The following is a 22,988-nucleotide window of genomic DNA, read 5'->3' as shown; positions in this document are numbered from 1 at the left end:
CACTTTATAAATACCATTTCTTATGTCTAAAATCAATAGAGTGATAAATTCTAGTAGTATAATCAGTGTTCTGCTCAGAGTGGGTCCAGAGTAATTTGAGTTTATGCAAAGATATCTGTGATTTCTAGGATTTGAATGACAGAACCTCTTGCCCCTTTTAAAATGAATTTTTGTGGTCTCTCACTGACACTGATGCCGCTCATTTGGCCCATAGGCACCTTGGGAGTGAAACTGGTTTGTTCACTTGCTTTCTGGTTAATGAAGGTAATTTTTCTGAAGTGAGTTTCCTGTATTTAAAGGATTGGAGTATACTCGGTAGTAAGCATAATACATTAAAACTACCTATATGTGCATTGATTGAAATTACCTTTTGAATTTATTTGGTTTAAAAAAATACAGTAAAAATAAAGTGGATAAGCCAGAAACTTTATGGTTTGTAAATCTCATTGGTAATCTTATTCTAAAGAATAGGTTTAATTGGTGGTATGTTATATAATATGAAGCAGTTAGTTCATATAATTGTTCCATTAAAAACATTCTCATTCCATTAAAAATAAAACAAATTATGTTGTTATAATATAAATGAGATGATTTAACCAAGTTTGTCTACGCTTTAAATTACTAAATATTGTGCCTTTGATAAGACTTAAGATATCTGTAACATTTTATGAGGAAATTAGAATGAATCTTTGTTGTCATTGATCCTAGAAAACTTTCTTGCTTTTTTATTTATCATTTTACTCTTTAATCTGAACTGAATTTTTTTTTCTTTACACCTTAAGGAACGGAAGCCATTTTCTGTTTCTAGCACTCCCACAATGTCACGCTCAAGTTCGATAAGTGGAGTTGATATGGCAGGGCTACAAACATCTTTTATGTCTCAGGTGATGTTTTATTTCTTACACGTGTTTAGTTCTTAGACTGAATAATGATAAAGAGAATGTACAGATAGCAGTTCGACTCTCACCGTGATCTTGCTATTCTATAGGCAATTTATCTGCATATTTGTAAGGGAGTGCTAATTGCACTGAGGAAATAGAGATGGTTTTCTGCCTTTGAGAAAGTCATAGACATTTTAAAGTAAGAATTGACCAAACCATTTTGTTTGACACCTATGCACAGTCTGTAGTAACTGAATAACTATATATGCTTTCTTTAATTAACACAGGATGAGCTTCATGATCACTCATTTGGACCAATGTCTGTGTCAGCAAATGGAAGCAATCTTTATGATGCTGTAAGGATGGGAGCAGGATCAAGCATTATTGAAAATCTACAGTCTCAGCTAAAGCTAAGGGAAGGAGAAATTACTCATTTACAGGTATTAGAAAAATTAAATGTGCTGTAGAAGTAAATGAAATTTTGAGGCCCAATGAGTAGCACCCTTCATTTCCACCTGCATTCTGAACAAATTGAGAAATAAAATGAAATAGTGACACGTGAAGCCCCAAGTAAATCATATATATTAACGATAAAGGCTGGTTGGAGAAATTAGCCAAGGATGAAAGTTCAGTGGGCCTTCTGAGTGCCAGAATTTGGGAGACTGTCACAGGAAATGCTTGGCTGGAGTAGGCCACCCCATGTGTGACAGCCTGCCATGATAAGACAGAGAGGCATCTAGGAGCATGAGAGCTCCTTGCAGGCAGCTTTTTCCAAACACGAAAAAAGGGAAGTTGCTGAGCTGAGCATAGCCATTTTATTCTTCCCAGATTTTCCGCTTAGGTAAGTTGCTCCAGCTCCCCCTATGAGGAAAGAGTAAAGGTGATGAGAGAGATTAGAACTATAACATCCTAGACATGAAAGGAAACATGGTGAGTGGAGCATCCTCCCATCTTATCTTGCTTTTCAGAAACTTAATGCTGTGACAAATGTTAAAACGTTTTACCTGTTTTCATTGTTAAACTTGATACACTCGAAAGTGGAACTTTCCTCTTCTAATTTTATTATATGATTTTAGTTGAAAATATTACTATATTAAAGAAGATATCCTTGAATTGGAAGAAAATAGATCAGAATAATCTTATTACCTGTTATGTTTGTGTAGCCCACTGTTATGCTTAAGGGCACAAATGAACTTCTTTGGTAGTTGATGATAGATTCTACCAATATGACCTACATGGTTGGCGGTTTGTTTTTATTTCTCTGGGTTTTTGTAGTAATTTAGCATAACTGAAATATATGCTATTTCCTTAGAGAAAAATGTAGAGTTGCATGTTTCAAACAGATGATTAAATTTTCTTCAGTTCTTTATCTCTCATAGTAAACCCTATAAATGGTATACCTTTGAGGAAAGTTGAAACCGTTTTTGTGCCTCTATTTCCTTTTACCAGGAGCTAGCTTATGGTTATATGTTCACATATCTATTTCTTAAAAAATAGCACATTAAATATGTTTATATTAGTGGGATTATTAAACAAGATATATTTTGATTTAAATCACTTCCTGGTAATGTTTCTCAGCTAGAAATTGGCAATCTAGAAAAAACTCGCTCCATAATGGCTGAAGAGCTAGTTAAATTAACAAATCAAAATGATGAACTTGAAGAGAAAGTGAAGGAGATACCCAAACTTCGAACTCAGCTAAGAGTAAGTATTCTTCACTCTTATTTTTAGTTTACATAAAATGCATATGTATATGTTAGTGTTTTCTTTGATAATTGAAGAGTATTAATATTTGAGTGAAGAACTTTAAAAATGAATCTTATCTTGCTTGTCACATCACACATTCCGAGTAATGTTCACAATCATGTTTAGTCTCAGCACAGGAAAATAACTAGATTTCATTTGGCCAAGGCTCATTAATAATCCTGAACTTTTGCATGATCTGAGTAGTATTTTATTGAATGATGTTATATGTATCCTCACAATTAGCATATTTGGTATTGGAAGTTGCTCTTAAGCCATATATGAGAATAGATTTTCTTTTGACTTTTCTTGTGGGGTAAATGCCAGGTAATACTTAAACCACAGTGAACCATAGAGACTGAAATTTCATCTAACGTGCTGAAATTACTGGGAGAAAAGACAGATTAAGCTATATATGGGGAGAATTGTAGATTTAGTGAAAAGATATGTTAAGATTAATAGCCATCTGGCTTATTTTGTTTTTTTTATTCTTTTATTCCAACAGACCGAGGTATGAGTTTAATTTTTATGAGAGATGACTATATACTTTTATTTAGATTGTAATGTCTTTACTGGTGGCTCATTTATGATAATATAAATATAATATTAAAGATTTTCTGTAGTTATTTAAAAATTGTAAACAAATATATTTTATAGGATTTGGATCAAAGATACAACACTATTCTGCAGATGTATGGAGAAAAAGCAGAAGAGGCAGAAGAACTTCGATTAGATCTTGAAGATGTAAAAAATATGTATAAGACTCAAATAGATGAGCTTTTAAGACAAAGGCTCAGTTAACTTCTGAAAATTACATTCCCATCGAACTGAATGTAAACATTTAATATCTAAGTACAGATATCCAATAAATTCTTTTATAGAATTAGAAAGTGGAATTTACTGTAGCATTCAAAAATTGAAAAAAATTGTTTTATAGTATATAGTAATATTTCCAGTTAAATTATTTTGTGCAGTATTTGAACTTTATTTTTAAAACTATTCTTTAAAGATTTATTTTTTACAGTCTTTTTTTTTTTTTGCCTTGAATAGCACAGAGATTTATTACTTTATCCTCATGTCATTATGGTTAGGGAAGGAGAATGGTGTTATATATTGTAGATATATAACTAATTGTATCTATAATTTATATGTTTTTGTATATATTGAGAACATTTAAAGAGTGATAGTGACATATTGACACTTTGAAATCTTTCACACTTAAATCTTCAGTATGTCTAATTACTATTTATGAAAATGGACATTGTATTCAAGTAAAAAAATTATTAAACCTGCAGTTATTAAATCTTGAACTAATATTTTTCTTTTGGAAAAAAAACACCTTCTGAAGTTTAAAGGGTAAATAATTTAAACTTTAAAAGTTTTGTGGTCTCAAATTTTATTTCACTCAGATTTCATGATTAAGTCTGTACAAAGTTTAGTACCCATTTGGAGAAAGCTATAGCTATTCAAAGTTATCTAGGCATAATTGAATAGTGGAAAAATCTACTTACAGTCATTTTGTGATGGTATCATTAACATTTTAGTAGTTTTGAAGACGTATTGTTTTACTACCCTATAAAATGAATCAAAAGTAATTAAATTACTAATATAATTTTCTTTTTAAAAATTAATTGTTCACATTTTGTAAAGCCATATTTTTGGCACATTAAAAGTATATGTTTGATATTCATAACAAAATAGAGAAATTATAGGAGTTAAATTTGGCATTTTGCAATTTTCTGTGGTTTATCATTTAATTTTTTTCTTGAACCTTTAAACTGAAAAATAGTGTGAAATAGCTGAAAAAATAACTATGCCTTCCTCTCAGCTGTGTTTTAGACTTGTGAAATATTTTGATACATTTTATTACTGAAAGTCATTTAGCTGCCTTTACTTGAAAGTAGGAACACTCACTTAACTTCTAGTTACATTTTAAACACTAGAACTTTAGCTACAGGTAAGCCATGTTGAAGCTTTTGGAATGCCTTTCAGGGCAATTCAAGTGACCTCATTTTTGTTCTTTTTGCATTCAAGACAGTATTTCTGTCAGTGAATCTCTGATTTGTAGCATTAATAAATATTCTTTCCATGTGAGCCAAATTCATAAAATTAATTTTCTATATTTTAGTGGTAAAAAGCAGTATAGTAGCTTTCTGTCAGCTTTTTTTTTTTCTCCAGGGGCTGACAGAAAATGACAAGACTGATAGCAATAAGAAATGTACAGAATTAGAAAATACAGGAAACTTAAGTTGCAAATTCTGTCAAGTGTTTGAAACTAGAAGTTTAGGAATTATGAAATTGTTCTTTTAATATATCCATTAGTGAGGAAAAAACCCCAAAAACCCTTCAGTTGTGGAGAAAAGATTGAAATAAAATTCCTTTACCTTTCAATTTTATAATATTATACATTCTCTTTTCTTAATCCATATTAACATTAATAAAATCAAGTTAAAATTTTAAAGTGTTCTCAGTTTATTTAAGATAAACAGCTATTTAATATTTAAGTCTTGGGCTGTATATTACCGTATATTGTTCTTTATCCACAAATTAATAGCTGATGTTCATACAGACCTTATTTTATTATACACTTAGATTTCTCAATACATTTGTAAGTTGAGAAGGTGTACTGAATTGCTTTCTTGAAAAACTCCACTAAGTGGCAGAATACCTATTGAATATTGGTTGCTGTATTTTGCTGTTTGTCATTAAAACTTATCTTTCCATATTCTAGAAAATATTTATATTTTAATAAAGAAAATAGATTGCAGTCAGATGTTTCCATTCTTGAAAGAAAATAGGTAATATAAATGATAACAATGTCAAGAATGTAAACAAAGAATAGAGGGGTGTGAACATTGTTGTTTCATATATAGACAACTAAGCACAGACTGTGGGCATCCTTCTAACTCTTGGGAAGCTGAATTGAGAGTACCATTTCTTTCTTTTTCTTTACCTCTTTTTTGAGAACTTCCACTTGTACAGTGTTTAACATATGGGGATGTATCAAATGTATCTATACTTTGATTTAAGATATTCTAAATATGGATAATTTCTAACCTAGGAAAACATGTGGTTTAAGTAAGTGAAAAGAAAAGTTCAGGAAAATTTTTTTCTTGTAATCCTTCATTTGGCATTTGATTTATTAATTGAAAGTTTTATTTAAATGCTTATTAAAGGATGTGATTTATAATATATAGAAAATAGCCACAAGAAAAAATAGAAAATTACTATAAATATCTTATCTTGTTCTACCACTCTTTGTCTAGTATGTATACATGTATGTTCTAATGTATAATTTTTCATTTTCATTTAAAAATCTAATGTCCCCAATTCTATTCAGTTTTAAACTATTACAACTTTAACTTCATATTTTGTAAAGGGCTAAAGGTATGATTTAAACGACAGATGGATATAATATTTTAATCCTAAATGAAAGATAATGTAAATAATAAGCATGGATCTGATTTGAATAAAGATTTTAAAATAGTAATAATGTATTTCATTTTTAACATAATTTAGAGTGGTCAGTACCAATGAGTGAAGATAGTTTTCTTTTATGAAGATAGATATAACTTTGGAATTCTTATTTTAAGAAAATAAGGATAAGCCCAAAGTTTTATGAGTTATATTACTAAGTGTTTTATTAGAATTAAATATAGTTTTTCTAATGAAGACGTGTTTTTGGAAAATATAATTCTAAGAATTTACTTCTTGTAACTAACTGGTGTAATTACTGTAACGATGATTTGTGTCTTTTTAGAGTCTTAAACAGTATCAAGATATTCTTCTAAAAGTCATGAAACATTTCTATATTCAAATAATAACAGATAAAATAAGTTATCCTCTATTCATAAGTTACCTTGAGTTCATATTGCTTGTACTGTTGACCTCTGCAACTTTGATCCTTTAAAGTCCTTTCAAGCTATTGCCATTACACATACACATTTAACTTTTAGCAAATCAAGACCCTTTAACAAGATAGAGTAAAAATTAAATGTATCTTTCTTCTTAATACTTAAATACTTTAAAAAAAAAAACAACAAACAAAACCTCACAATGCTTCAGTAATCCACAATTGTGATACAGAGAATTTACTCTTAGTGCTGTCCAGAATTTATTCCCCATATTGACCTACTGCCAAGTAAGGTAAATTTCATTTTCAGTCCTCAAATAATACTAAGCAAGGGCTCATGGGAGGTTTTTCTGTTTGCTTAACATTAAACTCTCTTCTTTGACAGGTAGTGATGGGCAGAGCATGGTGGATAGAGGTGTTCCTTTCAGTTTTAGACAATGCCATGCCCATTTGTCTCTTTTGAAATGACAATTTTTACAAAACATATTAAAAAAAAATCTGTGGTCATAGGTGATAATAGGAAACAGTGCTTACTTTGCTGTTGTTAAGCAGTTCACTTATATGGGATCATAATCACTCATCCACTGTTCTGAAATCTAGAAATCTCTGAAAACCAAATGTTTCTTTAATAAGCTTGTTGTCAAATCTGCTTTGGTAGTAAAGCCTGACCTTCACTGACATGAGGCTATTACGGGCTTTATCTCACTTAGTGTGAGTATTCATTCATTTTGCTGCATTTTGTGTGAGAGTATGGGGTGCTGATCCAGGACACAATGAGGGTGTTAGGTAGTAAGATGGTGTGCATACCCTGTTCTGTTAAAAAATAATCAGGAACATACACGGTACCAAGGATTTTGGAAAAGGGATTGTATACCTGCACTTTATCTTCAAATAAGCTTTTTAAAGTGGATACCATTATCATCTCCATTTTTAAAATGAAGAAAGGTTAAGTAATTGCTCAAGGTCATATGGCAAAGAAGTGGCAAAGTTGAGACTAATTTGTGCAGTTTGGCTCCAGAGTCCATGCTCTGAACCATTAACTATACAATGCTGTTTCTCTTACCGCTCTTCTGTAAAACCATAAGCATATAGATCAACTGTAGCATAAGATAAAATTTAGTCAAAATTTGCTTGCTTAAAATTTTAATACCTTTGATTTATGGTTTAAGAAGTTGGATATATCAGAGAACCAATAAGCTATATTCTGCTGATACTTCAGCATTTTGCTGACACTGTGAGCTATCCAAAATGCCAATATGTCAGTGGCAAACTTACAACCCATTTAGCAAACTTGTAGTGCAATGTAAAAATTATGATTATTCAAAATTTCAAAGTTATATAAAAGAGCAGATAATGAAAGCCATATACTAACGTTTACTTTTTAACAGCATTCAATTTATGGCCCATTTTGTCTCATTTATACTTCACGTGTGTTCCTCTCAACCCATACTGACTATTTTGAAGCAAATTTCAGACATAGGACTTGATTATTATATTTAAGTCTGAAATGTTTCTGTAAAAAGTAACTTTACCTCATCAACTATTTGGTTACTTGCATCATAATTCATATAGGAAAGACAGGATAAATCTGCTTCATTCTTTTCCTTTATTTACCAGTTCTCACAATTAAAGTTGGTTCCTTTCTATCATCCAAAATGAACAGCAAGGTTTTTGGCTTGTGTATTTGATCGATTAGTTGGATCTTTTTGAATTTAATATTTAAATATATTTGTGCTTCAATCCATTACAGTTACCCTGTTGATGCTTTAAATTATTCTATCTTTGGCCAGAGGGAACCACCTCAAACTGGTTTCTGAGTGCTTTTTGTATGACCCTCATAGCCTTTGATTGCTTCCTCCTGTAAAACCTTTCAGGTTCTTCTAGTACATTTCCTGCCCCATATCTAAGATCATTTTTCTATGTATACCCCAAATTAATCCATTTTTCTATGGAGCCCATGTTCCTTAAATGGGAAAGTGTGTAACGAGATCACAGTCTGGGCACAAGGGGTGCTTCTTGCTACATGGTTGGTTGTTTCTAAATCTTTTCAACGGATGATGAAGGGCAGATTTGGGTTTTTTTTTTTTTTTAATTTATTCATTTTTGGCTGCGTTGGGTCTTCGTTGCTGCGCGTGGGCTTTCTCTAGTTGCGGCTGGTGGGGGCTACATTTCGTTGCGGTGCGGGGGCTTCTCATTGCGGTGGCTTCTCTTGTTGCGGAGCACGGGCTCTAAGCTCCCGGGCTCTAGAGCGCAGGGCTCAGTATTTGTGGAGCACGGGCTTAGTTGCTCTGCGGCATGTGGGATCTTCCCGGAGCAGGGCTCAAACTCGTGTCCTCTGCGATGGCAGGCGGATTCTTAACCGCTGCGCCATCAGGGAAGTCCCTAGTTTTAGTTTATAATGTAACATATTTACATGATTCTAAAGTCACAAGTATATAATGTATGTTCAGAGAACTTATCTTCTTTGTCCCCTTTACCTATACTCCCTCCTTCCCCCATAGGTAATCATTTTAATGCTGTTATTCTATTTGTGAATAACAATTTATATACATAAATATATACATATATATTCCCTTTCCTCAATAAATGATAGCATATTGCACATTCTTCTTCTTCTGTGCTTTTTCCACTCAATAATATATCCTGCAGTGTATAGTGATATTTCTCAATCCTCTTTTACGCCTGCATAGCTCTACATTGTGTGAATATACCATAGTTTATTCATCAGTCTCCTGTTAATAGACGTTTGAGTTTATTGTTTAAAACTAAATTTTAACATTAATATTTTGGGAGGGAAATTCTATGTTAAGAATGGCTGTTACAGTGCGATAGAACACAACCTCATGTTCTTAAAGCCCCATCACATTTTGTCTCCCCTGAGCCAGAATGACCACAACTTAATATTTAGCCATTTAAAATAGCACCATGTGCACCTCCCAACAGTTGGATTGGTTTGTCTGCTCTTGCAATGAGACTAACATATTTTTAGAAGCCTTTCTCATATATTGTTCTCATGCGTTCTTTAAAAAAATCTATGTATTTTTCTCTATATCTTTATCACATATCACTCATGGGCAGACCAGCTTGTTTATTCATTTTGAACCAACTAAGAGGAAAGCTATATTTCCTGTATGTGACAAAATAGATTGGTGGCAAGTAAGCTGAGAAAGCACTTTTTAAAGTTGCTCTGCTTATTGGTAAGGGGTGGCAAAGTACGAAATAATAGAACAGTACTTCCTTTAGAGGCAGAGTCTTTTACATGAAGAGTAAACGAGTTAATACTGTACAGTGCTTTAGAATAATCCTTGGCACATATCAAGTACCGTGTGTTTTTGCATTGCTGTTATTTGAAAGAAAACATCCAGATAATGTTACTCATTTAGCAAGTTACTAATGGAACTTGTTCTCATAACGGTATCTGAAAAAATTATTTGAAGATTATGTAAGCCTTTGGTAACAAACTGTTGTATTTTCTTATGATCATAGTACTTAATGCGGGTGATTTTATGTGTCTGAGCGTAAGTTTATTTTGATGATACCAACTTTGATCAGTTAAAGTTGAATCAATAATGCTCACCTTAACTGTGCTCTGTACTACGCAGCATACTATGAGAACCGAGGGCGCCAAGAGTAGAAGTATGGGAGATGGGCGTTCAAATAATCATGATAAAATAATTAAGCAATTGCAATTTAAATAATTATAAAATAATAAAACGATAAAAATACAACTCCACAAAGCGGCATTTGACCTTGGTGAGTTTTCGGATAGTTACGAAGAGAGGCAAGAGTATTACTACATAATATTCAAGGACTCCAAAGAATCCTCCCATCCTCCGGTTGGCCACCAGAAAGTGCTGCCAACTACGGGCAGGCCCCACGTATGAAAGTGGGAGCGGCAACTTCGGCTCTAATTAAGAAAACAGTATAACTCCGCCTCAGTGCAACGCAATGAGAAGGAAGAAGGGAAGGAGAGTCAGGCTTTCTACCCAACCCGTCCCAGGGTCCTTTAAGGGCCTTATCCCTTCCTCCCAAGGAGGACAGTCCAGCCTGGCTCTCTGGCCCTGGCGGGAGAACGCAGGGAACCGCAGACGGTACCCCTCGAGCCCGGTCCCCGCGGACCTGCCATCGGGACCCGCGCTCCCAGCCCCCGCCCGGCCCGCGTGGCCCGGCTTCTGCCCCGGCGGCCCCCGGCGCGGCGGGGGTCCGCCTCCCCGCGCAGGCCGGCCTAGGTGTCCCGGCGGCTCCCGGGCGCCCCCTGGCCCGGCTCCGGCGCCCGAGGTTTCCGGTGAGCTGCAGTCGCCGGTTATGACGACTCCCTCCTCCGGAGCAGCCGCCGCCGCCGCTGCCTTCTCCGCAGCCCCGGTTCGCCCGACTCCAGGTGGGACTCGCTCCGGGGTTCGCGGAGCCTTCACCCGTCCCCTTGTGTGCCGCGGCAGGCTGAGCGGCTCTTGGGGCCGGGCGCGCGGTGGGCGCTTCTGCCCGCTCCCGGCGTGGCTTCCCGGAGGGCTGGCGCCTCTCCACGGGTCCGCCTGCGCCTTCCCATTGCCCGCGGGCCGAAGAGGCGGACGTGGGGAAGGCGATCCTGACCCTCCCGACTCCGAGCGCTCGGTCTCTTCATGGCGCCTGCAGCGGCGCACGGGACCCCGGGGGCCCTCCGGACGCGGGGAAGAATGCCGGCTCCCCGGCCGGCGCCCCCTTGACCGGGTTTCCCAGGCCGGGGCGGAGCCGCTCTCCAGGCCCCTCCCAGGCGCGCCAGGGACCGGGGGTGGGGAGTGCGGTGTTGGGTGTTGGGCGGTCCCTGGGGATCTCTGCGCCCCAAACCCCAGCGCAGCATCGAGGCCGCCGAAGGGCGCTTGCCGCTGACCACCCCCGCCCTGGTTTCACTGACGTTCTAGCAGACAGCTGGTGGACCTCACCTGGGCATCTCAGACAGGCCCTTTCTAACTTCCTGCCGTGGAAAACTTCTAGCATTTGTCGGGGCGAGCAGTTTTAGGAGTCCTTGTGGGTCTCAGATGCGTTTAACTTTTCACCCGTCCACTGCCTTCTTTAAACTTTTGCAAGCTCTGTCACAGAACATCACCCCCTCTCACCCGTTGTGTTCCTTATCAGCCTCGGGCTTTCATGTCTCATCATCTTTCAGGCTTCTCCCTTTTTCCTTTCCCCTTCTTAGGCCTGTGGAAACAGCTGTTTTGTGCTGAAGGAAAAAGTAGCTCAGCTGCTAAAGCTTCTATCTGCTGGGGAAGTGCGCCCTCCCATCCCTCAGGGGCTCTTGCAAGAGGACTCAACACCAGAAGGGCTCTGCCAGGCCCCGAGGTTGTGCTTTCAAGCACTAGCAGCCACTCCTAGTTCATGCAAGCGGGTGCATGCTCTCCGCAAAAGCCAGGTTTCTGATCTGAGTCTTTAGATTTTTCCCTTGACCTAAGCGTTACTCCTTCATGGATCAGTGGATTTAGTTATGGCTAGAGCTCAGTCCAGGACAATGGATTTGGATAACCAAAGGTCAAGACTTGGTCATAGCAGTGACCTATTTCCTGGAGGGACGAGCAAAGGATTGGCCATTCTGCCTGTTGAATCTGAAAGCTCAGATTTGTAGTAGAGCCTAGGGAGCAGTTTGATTCGGTGAGTCGGATTACTTTGGTGAGAACCAGGCAGATTGTTTTCTCCGAGGAATGGTTTATCTGCTGAGTGTCCTGTTGGCCTGTACCAGTTGGTGCCTGTAGAAAGTGGGTCATCTCCTTCCTGCTCGCTGTTAGAATCTGTTCTGTTAAGTTGCTGTCTTGAGGGTTATGACCTGCAACCTTCCTTTTAGCAGTATGTATTTGTTAAGGCCAGGAAAGGGCACCTGAGCCAGGCCTTCTGCTTAAGGCGTGTCTCACTACATGCCAGTCCCTCTGCTTACAGGTATATCTTGTTAAATTATCTTCTCTCTTAATATTTCCTTTAATTCAAAATATCATCTGGATGTGAAAGTCTATTTTAACATCCTTTTAAGGTAATATGTTTCATTTCTGACAGATTTTAGATATCTGAAACATCACAACAGCTTCTTGGTGGTTCTCAGGATTAAAGAGGTAAATATTTTCATTATAATTAGAGTCACTGTTGCTATTAATATGTATTTTTAAATTTTGTGAAATTGCTATCAACTCACGACTGGATAGAAGTCCCAACTAAAAATATTAATTCAGGTGAGCTTTATAACAAATAACAATATACTCCTTTTAGGGTTGCCTAAAAGAGCCACTGTATTTCCCACTCCAGAGGGGAAAGGGATTTCTTCTTCGTGTCCCAACTGTTTAGTTATGATTACTTGGCCTTGGGACTTGAGGCCTGATTGAACATAGCAGTCTATTACTAAAGGCTCCATCTTCATCGCCCATAGTCAGTGAAGACTGATTTTGAACGCTGGGTTTTCCAGTGTGCTCCAGTGACAGCAGACCCTACTGGGGAGCTGCTCATGTGTACCAGGGCTCTATCATCTGGTGGGAAGACCACTTAAAAAAAAATAGAGCAAAGAAACCACTAAAGTGAACCCAAAATGGCACGATTATTATCTGTGAAATATAAGTGAAATCTAGTCTAAGAGATTTAATCCTTCTAGGGTGAGTTAGAAATGCAGTAAGGTCCGTGACCATCATCTCTTTTCACAATACTAAGGCCGGGCAGGGAGAGTTTAAGGGCACAGCCCTGAGGCAGACTAAGAAAACTCACTCCTGGAGTTTTCTTAGTTTTAGTCTTAGTTGTTAATAACGTAGATGTTATTTTTTTTTTTAATATTTGTTTATTTATTTATTTGGCTGTGCTGGGTCTTAGTCGCGGCATGTGAGATCTAGTTCCGTGACCAGGGATCGAACCTGGGCCCCCTGCATTGGCAGCACAGAGTCTTAGCCACTGGACCACCAGGGAAGTCCCCATAGATGCTATTATACCCCCTAGAATGTAAGCTCCACGAGGGCTGAGGAGTTTAGTTTTCAACTGTACGTTCCTTGCTGCATCCTGGTACTTAGAAAAGTAGCATATTCTCACATACTGCAGTGATTGTTAGTTTTTATTCAGCAGGTACACACTTGCTTGGAACCATTGTACTTCCTTTCTTCTCTCTTCCTGGCATGTTTTCACTGCTTCTCATCTGGCAGGTCTCAGCTCAAACGTTACTTAGCAACCCCCACCCCATCCCATGTAGCTTTAAACATTTATTTAATAAACACTTAACATAGCATTTAACGTGCCAGGTACATCTAGACACGTTACCAATATTTAACTCACAACAGCCCTATGGGGAAGGGTTATTCTGATTTCCATTTTACAGATGGAAATGCTGAGGCACAGAAAGATTAAATAACTTGCTCAAGGTCAAACAGCTTAGGCTGCAGCCACACTCAAACCTCAGTGGACTAGCTTCAAAGTCTATATGCTTAACCAGCGTACTGTGTTGTGTATCACGTTACCTTACTTACTCAGACAGGGTCCTGTCAAGGTCCTCCTCCCATCTTTGCAAATAAAGTTTTATTGGAGCACAGCCCCCCTTTCCTCTAGCATAGCTATGGCTGCTTTCCTGATAAAGGCCCTGTTGAGGAGTTGTCTCAAACACTGCCTGGCCTGCAAAGCCAAAAATATTTACTACCTGGCCCTTTCCAGAAAAAGTTTGCCAGCCCTCGGTTTATTTGATTCACAGCCTTTGTCATCATCTGAAGTTATTTATTTGATTGTTTATGTCTACTCCACTAGCTTGTAAGCTCCGTGAGAGCAGGGGTCCTTCCTGCTTTGTTCACCTCTGTATACCCAGCTCCCAACACAGTGCCTGGCAAATAACAAGTGCACAATCAATATTTGTAGAGTAAAGGAACATTATTCAGTGAAATAGCGAAGTTCACTGTGATTGTGCTTAGCCCTTGAGCCTTTGGCTTTGAAAGGATATGTCTTAATGAGGATGTTGTCAATTTGACCTTTAGGTTTGGAGGTTGCTATGTTCATGCTGCTTGTCTTTGGAGCATTGCTTCATGAAGTTCCCCTGAGTGGCCAAGACGAGGTTCCTCCCCAGGCTGATGGCATTCTGGGTGCTCCTCTGTTCAACTATGCCAGCCTCCGCCTGCCAGAAGAGCATATTCCCTTCTTTTTGCACAATAATAGGCATATTGCCATGGTCTGTAAGAAAGACTCGCATTGTCCTTATAAGGTAAATACTATTCTCTCCTTGTATATTTTTAAAAGGAAGCAATTTAGGCTGGTTCACTAGTTCCTCATTGTAACTTGAACCTGAAAGTAGACTTCAGTCTCTTGGTTGTAACTGTGGGTCAGTCAGTGTCTGTATTTCATCTAATGCTTCTTAGTGACTCAACTTTGCTAAGAATTATGTCCCACTCACAAAGGTGAGATTTTAAATCTAAATCACTAGTGAAATAAATAGGCAGCCTGTACTATTTGTATACTCTGTAAATGAAGTGAATTAGATTTGATGCAGAAAAGAATATCTAGTTAAAAGTAACTGGAGAATTTTTCACACCTCTCCTTAATCTGCACTTCAGAGGATCTCTCAGCACTTCATTTTGGTAATAACACCTCCACCTCTGTCTCCAAGTAATGAAGACTATTACTGCAGCCTTCCTTCTGTTTTAGTTGTTGGAAAGGTTTCAGATTGGAGCCCATTCAGACATCTCAGAGGCCTCAGAGATCAAAGCAGGGCATTGTGAGCCATTTCCTTTCCCATGGTGTTGGCACAGGAAGCATGCGGAGAGGCAGGGCTGGGAATCAGATCAGGACTGCTCCTGGGGCCTCGCAGAACAGCATCCTAAGCTTCCTGGCCGGCAGCAGCTGCTGTATCCCGCAAGGGCTGCAGAGCTGTGACATCTTCCGGGATCTCTGCTGATCTCGATTGATGAGTAAAGCTGCTGGTCCCTTCGGTTTAGTTGTGATTCTTCTGGTGATAGAAATTCCAATTTTTGTGACTCTCTAGGGACTGATTTTAGGATCAGTTTCCTCACTGATTTCATTAAGCTACTTCAAGAAACTCCAATTCAGGGGAGGAGGTTAGGGGAGGGATGGAGTGGGAGGTTGGGGTCAGCAGATGTAAGCTTTTATATATAGAATGGATACATAAGGTCTTACTGTAGAGCAGAGAACTATATTCAGTATCCTATGGTAAATCATGATGGAAAAGAATAAATAAAAAAAAGGATGTGGGTGTGTATATATATATATATATGTATAATTGAATCACTTTGCTGTATGGCAGTAATTAACACAACATTGTAAATCAACTATATTTCATTTAAAAATTAATTAAGTTAAAAAAACGGCAATTCAAATGATCTGTGGTAGTCTAGCTAAAACCCGGATTTTTGGTGGGAGGACAGGCCTGGTGGGGGAGGGGTTGGTGATTAAGGATAATTGTTGTTAAGAAACTTGAGACTGCTTTTTTTAGAATTTACTTATTTCTATTACATGAATAAGTATTATAAAACATGAAGGTGAAAGTTCTATAAAAATTTGTTTTCCTCATGGAAAAAAATCTGAGTCCTCTCTAAATGTCAGAAGAAGGTAGACAAGTCTAAACATATACCTCTTATGTTCCAGAAACACTTAGAAAATTTAAAGTACTGCTGGGGTTATGAGAAATCCTGCAGACCAGAGTTCAGGTTTAGTTACCCTGTTTGCACCTACGTGGATATGGGATGGTAAGTTTCTGGATGGAATACCTCTTCCCCTGTACTTTGTCTACTTTCTCTGCAGTGTATGCTGAGGCTCCAATCCCCAGCTAGACTCTTTTGGTATTAGATAGCAATTCCTTTAGATATTAATTTGCTTACACAGTCATGAGTTCAACTTGACTGTCTCCCACTGGGACAGGAATAGCTCTCATTTCCTCTGCCAGAGAGAGAAAACAGTATGGATCACAGAAAATAATTTCCCCCAGCATATGCTAAGAAGATAAATGGATGGTTTCTCTTGGTTCTGGAGAAGAGAGTTAAGTATAATCAGTATTTCCAACACACGCAAGGTTTACGGGGTAAAGAAAATACAGTAATTAACAGTTCATTGTCTTCAGTTCCAGATGATCCTAACTTCATACCTTTCCGTTTTGTATTTTTATTATAAGGGAGTAAGTCTATAAATAACTTATTTTGCTTACATCATGTGGTGAGGGATAGATTTTTAAATTATGATAGTTTACTTAAAAAAAATAATGACTGACTTCTAGCAATTTAACACTTAGAAAGAAAATTTAAGGTCCAGAAAAAGTAAAAAGATGAATATCACAGAATTTTTTGTTTTCTAACAGGACGGACACTCTTGAATCAGCCCAGGAAATATTCTGGAAGCAAGCTGACTTTGGGTATTCCGGAGAGCGGCTGGAGGAACTCCACGTGCTCTGCCAGCCGAAGGGAATGGTGGGTGTTTAACCCCTTCATAAACGAGTGTGTTTATTCAGAAACACCCGTAGTATTTATTTATTCATTTATTTATTGAAGCATAGTTGATGTACAATATTATATAAGTTACAGATATACAATATAGTGATGCACATTCACACTTTTTTTTTTTTTTTTTGCTGTATGCGGGCCTCTCACTGTTGTGGCCTCTCCCGTTGCAGAGCACAGGCTCCGGACGCGCAGGCTAGCGGCCATGGCTCACGGGCCCAGCCGCTCCGCGGCACATGGGATCTTCCCGGACCTGGGCACGAACCCGTGTCCCCTGCATCAGCAGGTGGACTCTCAACCACTGTGCCACCAGGGAAGCCCACACAGTCACACTTTTAAAAGTTATATTCCATTTTTAGTTATTATAAAATATTGGCTATATTCCCTGTGTTGTACAAGATATCCTTATAGCTTATTTTATACGTAATAATTTGTATCTCTTAATCCCCTACACTCATAGTGGTTAGATCATAATATAAAGACAAGATAGATGGCACTATGAAAGGAATCCCTCCCTCTCTGGTCCAGTGGCATCGGTAATACCTGCCCTGCCTATCTGCTATAGTGTTTGTGAGAATCAAGCCAGCAAACATACAGAAAAGCGTTTTGCAAGCTGCAAAGTGCTAACAAACACAGCATGGTGAGGGTGTATCACGTGTCCCAAACTACTTGCAAGGGCATTTATAAAGATGTAATTTATCAACCTATCTTCTTTAGTATATGTTGGGGGGAATAATTCTAAACCCAGAAATATTTTAATTGCCTCAAACTATGACTATCTGATATGTTTGAAAGGAGGACATGGCTTCCAACTGCTTTCAAAACTGAATAGATGCTGTATAGTGCTTTTGGAGGGTGTCACGTGAAAGAACTTCAAGCGATTCTAGCAAAGTGGCTGAACCGGAAGATGGAGGCAAGGCATTAACCTGCACTGCTGAGGGGTGTCTTTAACAGATGACGTTTTACACTTTGTTTGGAGTTTAGCTGTTCATGTGGAAAGGGCAGGGAAGGGCCCCACCTCCACCTCACACACCTCTTCCAAGGCGGTTTGCAGAATGCTTTCCTCACCAAGATCTGCCTTGTTAGGTTTTGTGCTATGGGTATGACTCCTTAGCAACTCCAGATTCCAAAACACCATTCAGGGACTTCCCTGGTGGCACAGTGGTTAAGAATCCGCCTGCCAATGCAGGGGACACGGGTTCAAACCCTGGTCCGGGAAGATCCCACATTGCCACGGAGCAACTAAGCCCGTGCACCACAACTACTGAACCTGCGCTGTAGAGCCCGCGAGCCACAACTACTGAAGTCTGTGCACCTAGAGCCCGCGCTCCTTAATGGAAGAGGCCACCGCAATGAGAAGCCTGCGCACTGCAACGAAGAGTAGCCCCTGCTCACCACAACGAGAGAAAGCCTGCGCAGGAACGAAGACCCAATGCAGCCCAAAATAAAAATAAATAAAATTGTAAAAACAAACAAAAACTCCTTTACCTCAGTGAGTTAGAAAACATGGCTCTCACGCTGCCGTGGAGACAGAGACTCTCACAGGTTTTAAGGTTTGCAGAAAGTACCTCTGATTCAAATTGGCAAACTGCCCTTCCTGCCTTGCATTTTAATGACTCTGACGGGTGCATTCTTCCTTGTTTCCTTTGGCTGGTCTTTGGAAGATGCTTTTTGACATAGCTGTGGGGTTAGTGAGGGTTCTGAGTGCATTATTTTTTTTCCAGGAGGGTGAAATGAACCACAAATACAGCTGCTGACTCTCTAAAGTTTGAAGGTGATAGAACATTTAAGGGTGCGTCGTAGTAACCTAAAAGTGTGCAAATTGGTAAAAGTATGCTTGGCCAGTGTCTGCCGGGGAAAACAGAAGTGGTCATCGGGAAGCACTTTTCATCACATTGTGTGGTTGGAACCTGAAGGCAACATGCTGTCAGCATGATGTCAGACAAGTCCGGTCTGTCCTGGAATTGTTAATAATCGCAGTTATTTTTTTCTTATTTCTCAACCTTATTTCAGAATGACTCAAGTCTAGTGTGTTCCCGTTACCTTCAGTACTGCAGAGCGACCAATCTCTACCTTGATTTAAGAAACATCAAGAGAAACCACGACAGGTACTTCAGTGGGAGATGTTAAGATCTAAGGGAAATCCTGAAATATTTGCAGTTTCAGGATTTGCAAGCCTTGGATTTGCTTCCTAATAATATGGTGATGAGGTTGGGGAATGGGGGAGGGGATGAATGACCCACATTGGTCATAATGAGTTGATCATTATGAAACTGGGTGATGGGTACATTAGATTCCTTATACCGTTTTGCTACTTTTTTGTATGTTTGAAATATTCTATTATAAAGAGTTAACTTCTAATGAAAAACTGATTTTGGAAATTGGCAAACCACTTTAGTTACAACCCACGTGTCAGAGTCATGAAAAAATTTTCCAAGCTCAACTTAATTTTTTGTTGTACACCAGATTTAAGGAAGATTTTTTCCAGAGCGGGGAAATTGGAGGACACTGTAAACTTGACATTCGTATGTTGATGTCTCAAGGCCAGCGCAAAAGCCCTTTGCAGTCTTGGTAAGATTTTTTTTTTGGAAAATATGTTTCTGAAATATTTGTCTTTATTATTGGTACTTGCAGATTTTGGTAGGGATTCTCACATGGAAAATGTTACTCTATTTGTAGATAATTTGGCCTGAGCTTCTGGGGAGTGGTGGCTACAGAGTGAATCATCAGTTGTATCCGAATTAAATATATATTTATAAAATATTCGGAAGTATGATGTAGTACTTACTATTTGCTAATGAAAGAAAAAAGTTCAAAACTGAATTTTTTTAACTCATAATTTCTGCATGTGTTTTGGGGAACATTTTTAAAAAATATACATTTATTGAAGTACATACCAAGCATATAGAGAAATATACAGTTTGGATTATGAAAAAGTGAACCCACTTGAGTAACTCTTACCTGGGTCAAAAATAGACCATCATCCACCCAGACTCCCTTCCAGACACAACCTCCATCCTCCTTTCCAAAGGTAAACACTACCCTGACTTTAAGCACCTTTGAGAAGCTTTTTGAACTTTATGTAAAGATTGGAGAACACATTTTGATTTAAAACATTTTGAATACTAAACTAGTTCTGTCAAGAAATTTACCATCTTTAGATATTAAAGAGTTAGGGTACTTTAAAAGCTTTTTATTTTAAGATAACTTGAGATTTGTAGACATTTAAAAATAGTTTAAAGATGGCACAAGAAATTTAAAAATAGTACAAGGAGTTTCCATTGTACCCTTACCCCAGCTTCCTCTAATGATAACATCTTACATAACCATAGCACAATGATGCAAACCAGGAAATTGACATTGGTACAATATTATTAACTAAACACATTTGGGTTTCATCAGTGGTTACATGCATTCTTTATTTTTTAGGGGGATGTATAGCTCTATAAAATTTATATCATATGCTTAGGTACATGTAACCACTATTACAATCATGCTACAGAACTGTTCTGTCATCCTAGAAATTGTCATGCTCCCCTTTACAGTCACACAGGACGCTCATATAATGTTCATTTTTTTCTTTTTATTGAGATATTGTTGATGTACAATATTATATAAGTTTCAGGTATGTAACATAGGGATTCGCAGTTTTTAAAGGTTATACTCCATTCATAGGTACTATAAAATATTGGCTGTATTCCCTCTGTTGTACAATATATCCTTGTAGCTTATTTATTTTATACCTAATTGTTTGAACCTCTTAGGCTGTATTCCCTCTGTTGTACAATATATCCTTGTAGCTTGTTTATTTTATACCTAATTGTTTGAACCTCTTAATCCCCTACCCCTGTCTTGCCCCTCCGCAATTCCCTCTCCCCATTGGTAACTGCTGCACCAGTTTACTTTCCCGACAACGGTGTATGAGGGTTCCCTTTGCTCCACATCCTTGCCAACATTTGTTATTTGTGTTTTTTTGGTGATAGCTATTCTGACAGGTGTGGTTTTGATTTGCATTTCCCTAATGATTAGCGATGTTGAGCATCTTTTCATGTGCCTGTTGGCTCTCTGCATGTCTTCTTTGGAAAAATGTCTACTCAGTTCTTTTGCCCATCTTTTAATGGAGTTGTTTGTTTTTTTGATGTTGAATTGTATGAGCTCTTTACATATTTTGGATATTAACCTCTTATCTGTCATATAATTTGCAAATATAGTCTCCCATTCTGTAGGTTGTCTTTTCATTTCGTCAACTGTTTCCTTTGCTTACAACTACTTTTAAGTTTACTTAGGTCCTGGAACTTCCCTGGTAGTCCAGTTGTTAAGACTCCATGCTTCCACTGCAGGGGACACAGGTTTGATTCCTGGTCAGGGAACTAAGTTCCCACATGCCGCACCACTTGGAGTGGCCAAAAAAAAAAAAAGTTTACTTAGGTCCTATTTGTTTATTTTTGCTTTTATTTCCTTTGCTTTAGGAAACAGATCAAAAAAAATATTGCTATGATTTATGTCAAAGAGAGTTCATTTTTGAGGTCAAACATTCATGCTAGGACTTCCCTGGTGGCGCAGTGGTTGGGAGTCCACCTGCCGATGCAGGGGACACGGGTTCGTGCCCCGGTCCAGGAAGATCCCACATGCCGCGGAGCGGCTGGGCCCGTGAGCCATGGCTGCTGAGCCTGTGCGTCCGGAGCCTGTGCTCCGCAACGGAGAGGCCACAACAGTGAGAGGCCTGCGTACCGCAAAAAACAAAACAAAACAAAAACATTCATGCTAAGTAAACCATTCAGGATAACAGTCTATCATTTTACTCTCTGCAAAGCAGGATCTTACTTAACAGACTTTTGCAGTAGGAGTTCCTGTTTTCTCGTGGGCATTTTGATTCCTAGCACACTTTGATATCTGAGATCCAAAATAAACGTTTGATATTTGCTTCCCGCTACCTTTTGATATCATGATAGTTCCCTAGGGTGTATTTGTATTAGTTATTGCTGTGTAATAAATTACTCAGACATTTAGCAGCTTAAAACGATAAACATTTATTATCTCATGAAGTTTCTGATAGCCAGGATTTGGAGGCAGCTTAGCTGGGTGGCTCTGGCCAGGGTCTCCGAGGAGGCTGCAGTCAAGCTGTTGACCAGGGCTGTGGCCCTCTCTAGGCTCAGCTGGGCCTGCAGAATCTGCTTCCTAAGCTTGCATGTCATCTGTGGGTTTTCTTGTCTGGCTGTTGGCCAGAGGTGTCATTTCTTTACCATATGCGCCTCTCCGTAGGGCTACTGACAGCATGGCAGCCAACTTCCCCAAGAGCATGTTGTCTGAGAAAGAGAGAGAGCGAGAGGGAAAAAGAGAGAGAGAGAGAGAGCACAAGCATGTCCCAAGATGGAGGCCTCGATCTTTGTATATCCTAATCTAGGAAGTGACCACCATCACTTCTGCCATATTCTGCTCATTAGAAGTGAATCACTAGGGCTGCCCTGATGGCGCAGTGGTTAAGAATCCGCCTGCCAATACAGGGGACATGGGTTCAAGCCCTGGTCTGGGAAGATGCCACATGCCGCCGAGCAACTAAGCCCATGCACCGCAACTACTGAGCCTGCGCTGTAGAGTTCGCGAGCCACAACTACTGAGCCCACAAGCCACGACTACTGAAGCCCGCGCGTCTAGAGCCTGTGCTCTGCAACAAGAGAAGCCACCACAATGAGAAGCCTGTGCACCGCAACAGAGAGTAGCCCCCACTCACCACAACTAGAGAAAGCCCGTGAGCAGCAGCAACAAAGACCCAGTGCAGCCAAAAATAAATAAATTAAAAAAAAAAAAAGAAGTGAATCACTAAGTCCAACTCACCCTCCAGGGGAGGATATTCATCTCTACCTCCTGAAGGAAGAAGTATCACAGAATTTGTGGACCTGATTTTGAAGCCACTACAATAAATATTTCAGCATTATGTGTGTTTTAAAAGGCTCTATTTGATATTTGTCTTACCTCAGACATGGTCTCAAAGATGAAGAGTTACAGCAATCTTTAGTTTAACTTGTGATTGTCTTCTTTTGTATGAAAGAAAATTGTACCAAGTGGCTTCCAAAGTTGTTTTCCGAGAAACAG

At 38.8% G+C, this 22,988-nt stretch overlaps 2 protein-coding genes and 1 non-coding gene across 6 annotated transcripts in view; 2 read left to right on the top strand and 1 right to left on the bottom strand.

The window, feature by feature from the left end:
- The window catches only part of TMF1 (TATA element modulatory factor 1), a 29,468-nt gene extending 24,077 nt beyond the window's left edge, over nucleotides 1-5,391 (top strand). The window contains exons 14-17 of one of the 2 annotated variants that reach the window (XM_067755147.1): nucleotides 783-884; nucleotides 1,169-1,321; nucleotides 2,460-2,585; nucleotides 3,282-5,391. In XM_067755147.1, coding sequence (XP_067611248.1) covers nucleotides 783-884; nucleotides 1,169-1,321; nucleotides 2,460-2,585; nucleotides 3,282-3,425 — 525 coding nt within the window. In that variant the 3' untranslated portion in view covers nucleotides 3,426-5,391. Of the gene's footprint in view, nucleotides 1-782; nucleotides 885-1,168; nucleotides 1,322-1,709; nucleotides 2,434-2,459; nucleotides 2,586-3,281 lie in introns of those variants that run through there. The other variant, XM_067755148.1, reaches the window with a different exon arrangement.
- Nucleotides 5,392-10,375: 4,984 nt separating this feature from the next.
- The window catches only part of EOGT (EGF domain specific O-linked N-acetylglucosamine transferase), a 34,050-nt gene continuing 21,437 nt past the window's right edge, over nucleotides 10,376-22,988 (top strand). Inside the window, exons 1-7 of one of the 3 annotated variants that reach the window (XM_067755150.1) lie at nucleotides 10,740-10,855; nucleotides 12,493-12,548; nucleotides 14,430-14,653; nucleotides 16,051-16,151; nucleotides 16,757-16,865; nucleotides 18,909-19,003; nucleotides 19,362-19,466. In XM_067755150.1, coding sequence (XP_067611251.1) covers nucleotides 14,444-14,653; nucleotides 16,051-16,151; nucleotides 16,757-16,865; nucleotides 18,909-19,003; nucleotides 19,362-19,466 — 620 coding nt within the window. In that variant the 5' untranslated portion in view covers nucleotides 10,740-10,855; nucleotides 12,493-12,548; nucleotides 14,430-14,443. Of the gene's footprint in view, nucleotides 10,856-12,492; nucleotides 12,549-14,429; nucleotides 14,654-16,050; nucleotides 16,152-16,756; nucleotides 16,866-18,908; nucleotides 19,004-19,361; nucleotides 19,467-22,988 lie in introns of all 3 variants that reach the window. The other 2 variants (XR_010947120.1, XM_067755149.1) reach the window with 2 other exon arrangements.
- TRNAG-GCC (transfer RNA glycine (anticodon GCC)) lies at nucleotides 13,311-13,383 on the bottom strand. The gene has a single exon. It is a non-coding gene; the product is annotated as a tRNA-Gly (tRNA).

This window comes from Pseudorca crassidens, chromosome 10 (genome assembly GCF_039906515.1).
Source record: "Pseudorca crassidens isolate mPseCra1 chromosome 10, mPseCra1.hap1, whole genome shotgun sequence".
In the NCBI taxonomy this organism is placed as follows: domain Eukaryota; kingdom Metazoa; phylum Chordata; class Mammalia; order Artiodactyla; family Delphinidae; genus Pseudorca; species Pseudorca crassidens.
This window is presented reverse-complemented; position numbering and strand designations above follow the sequence as displayed.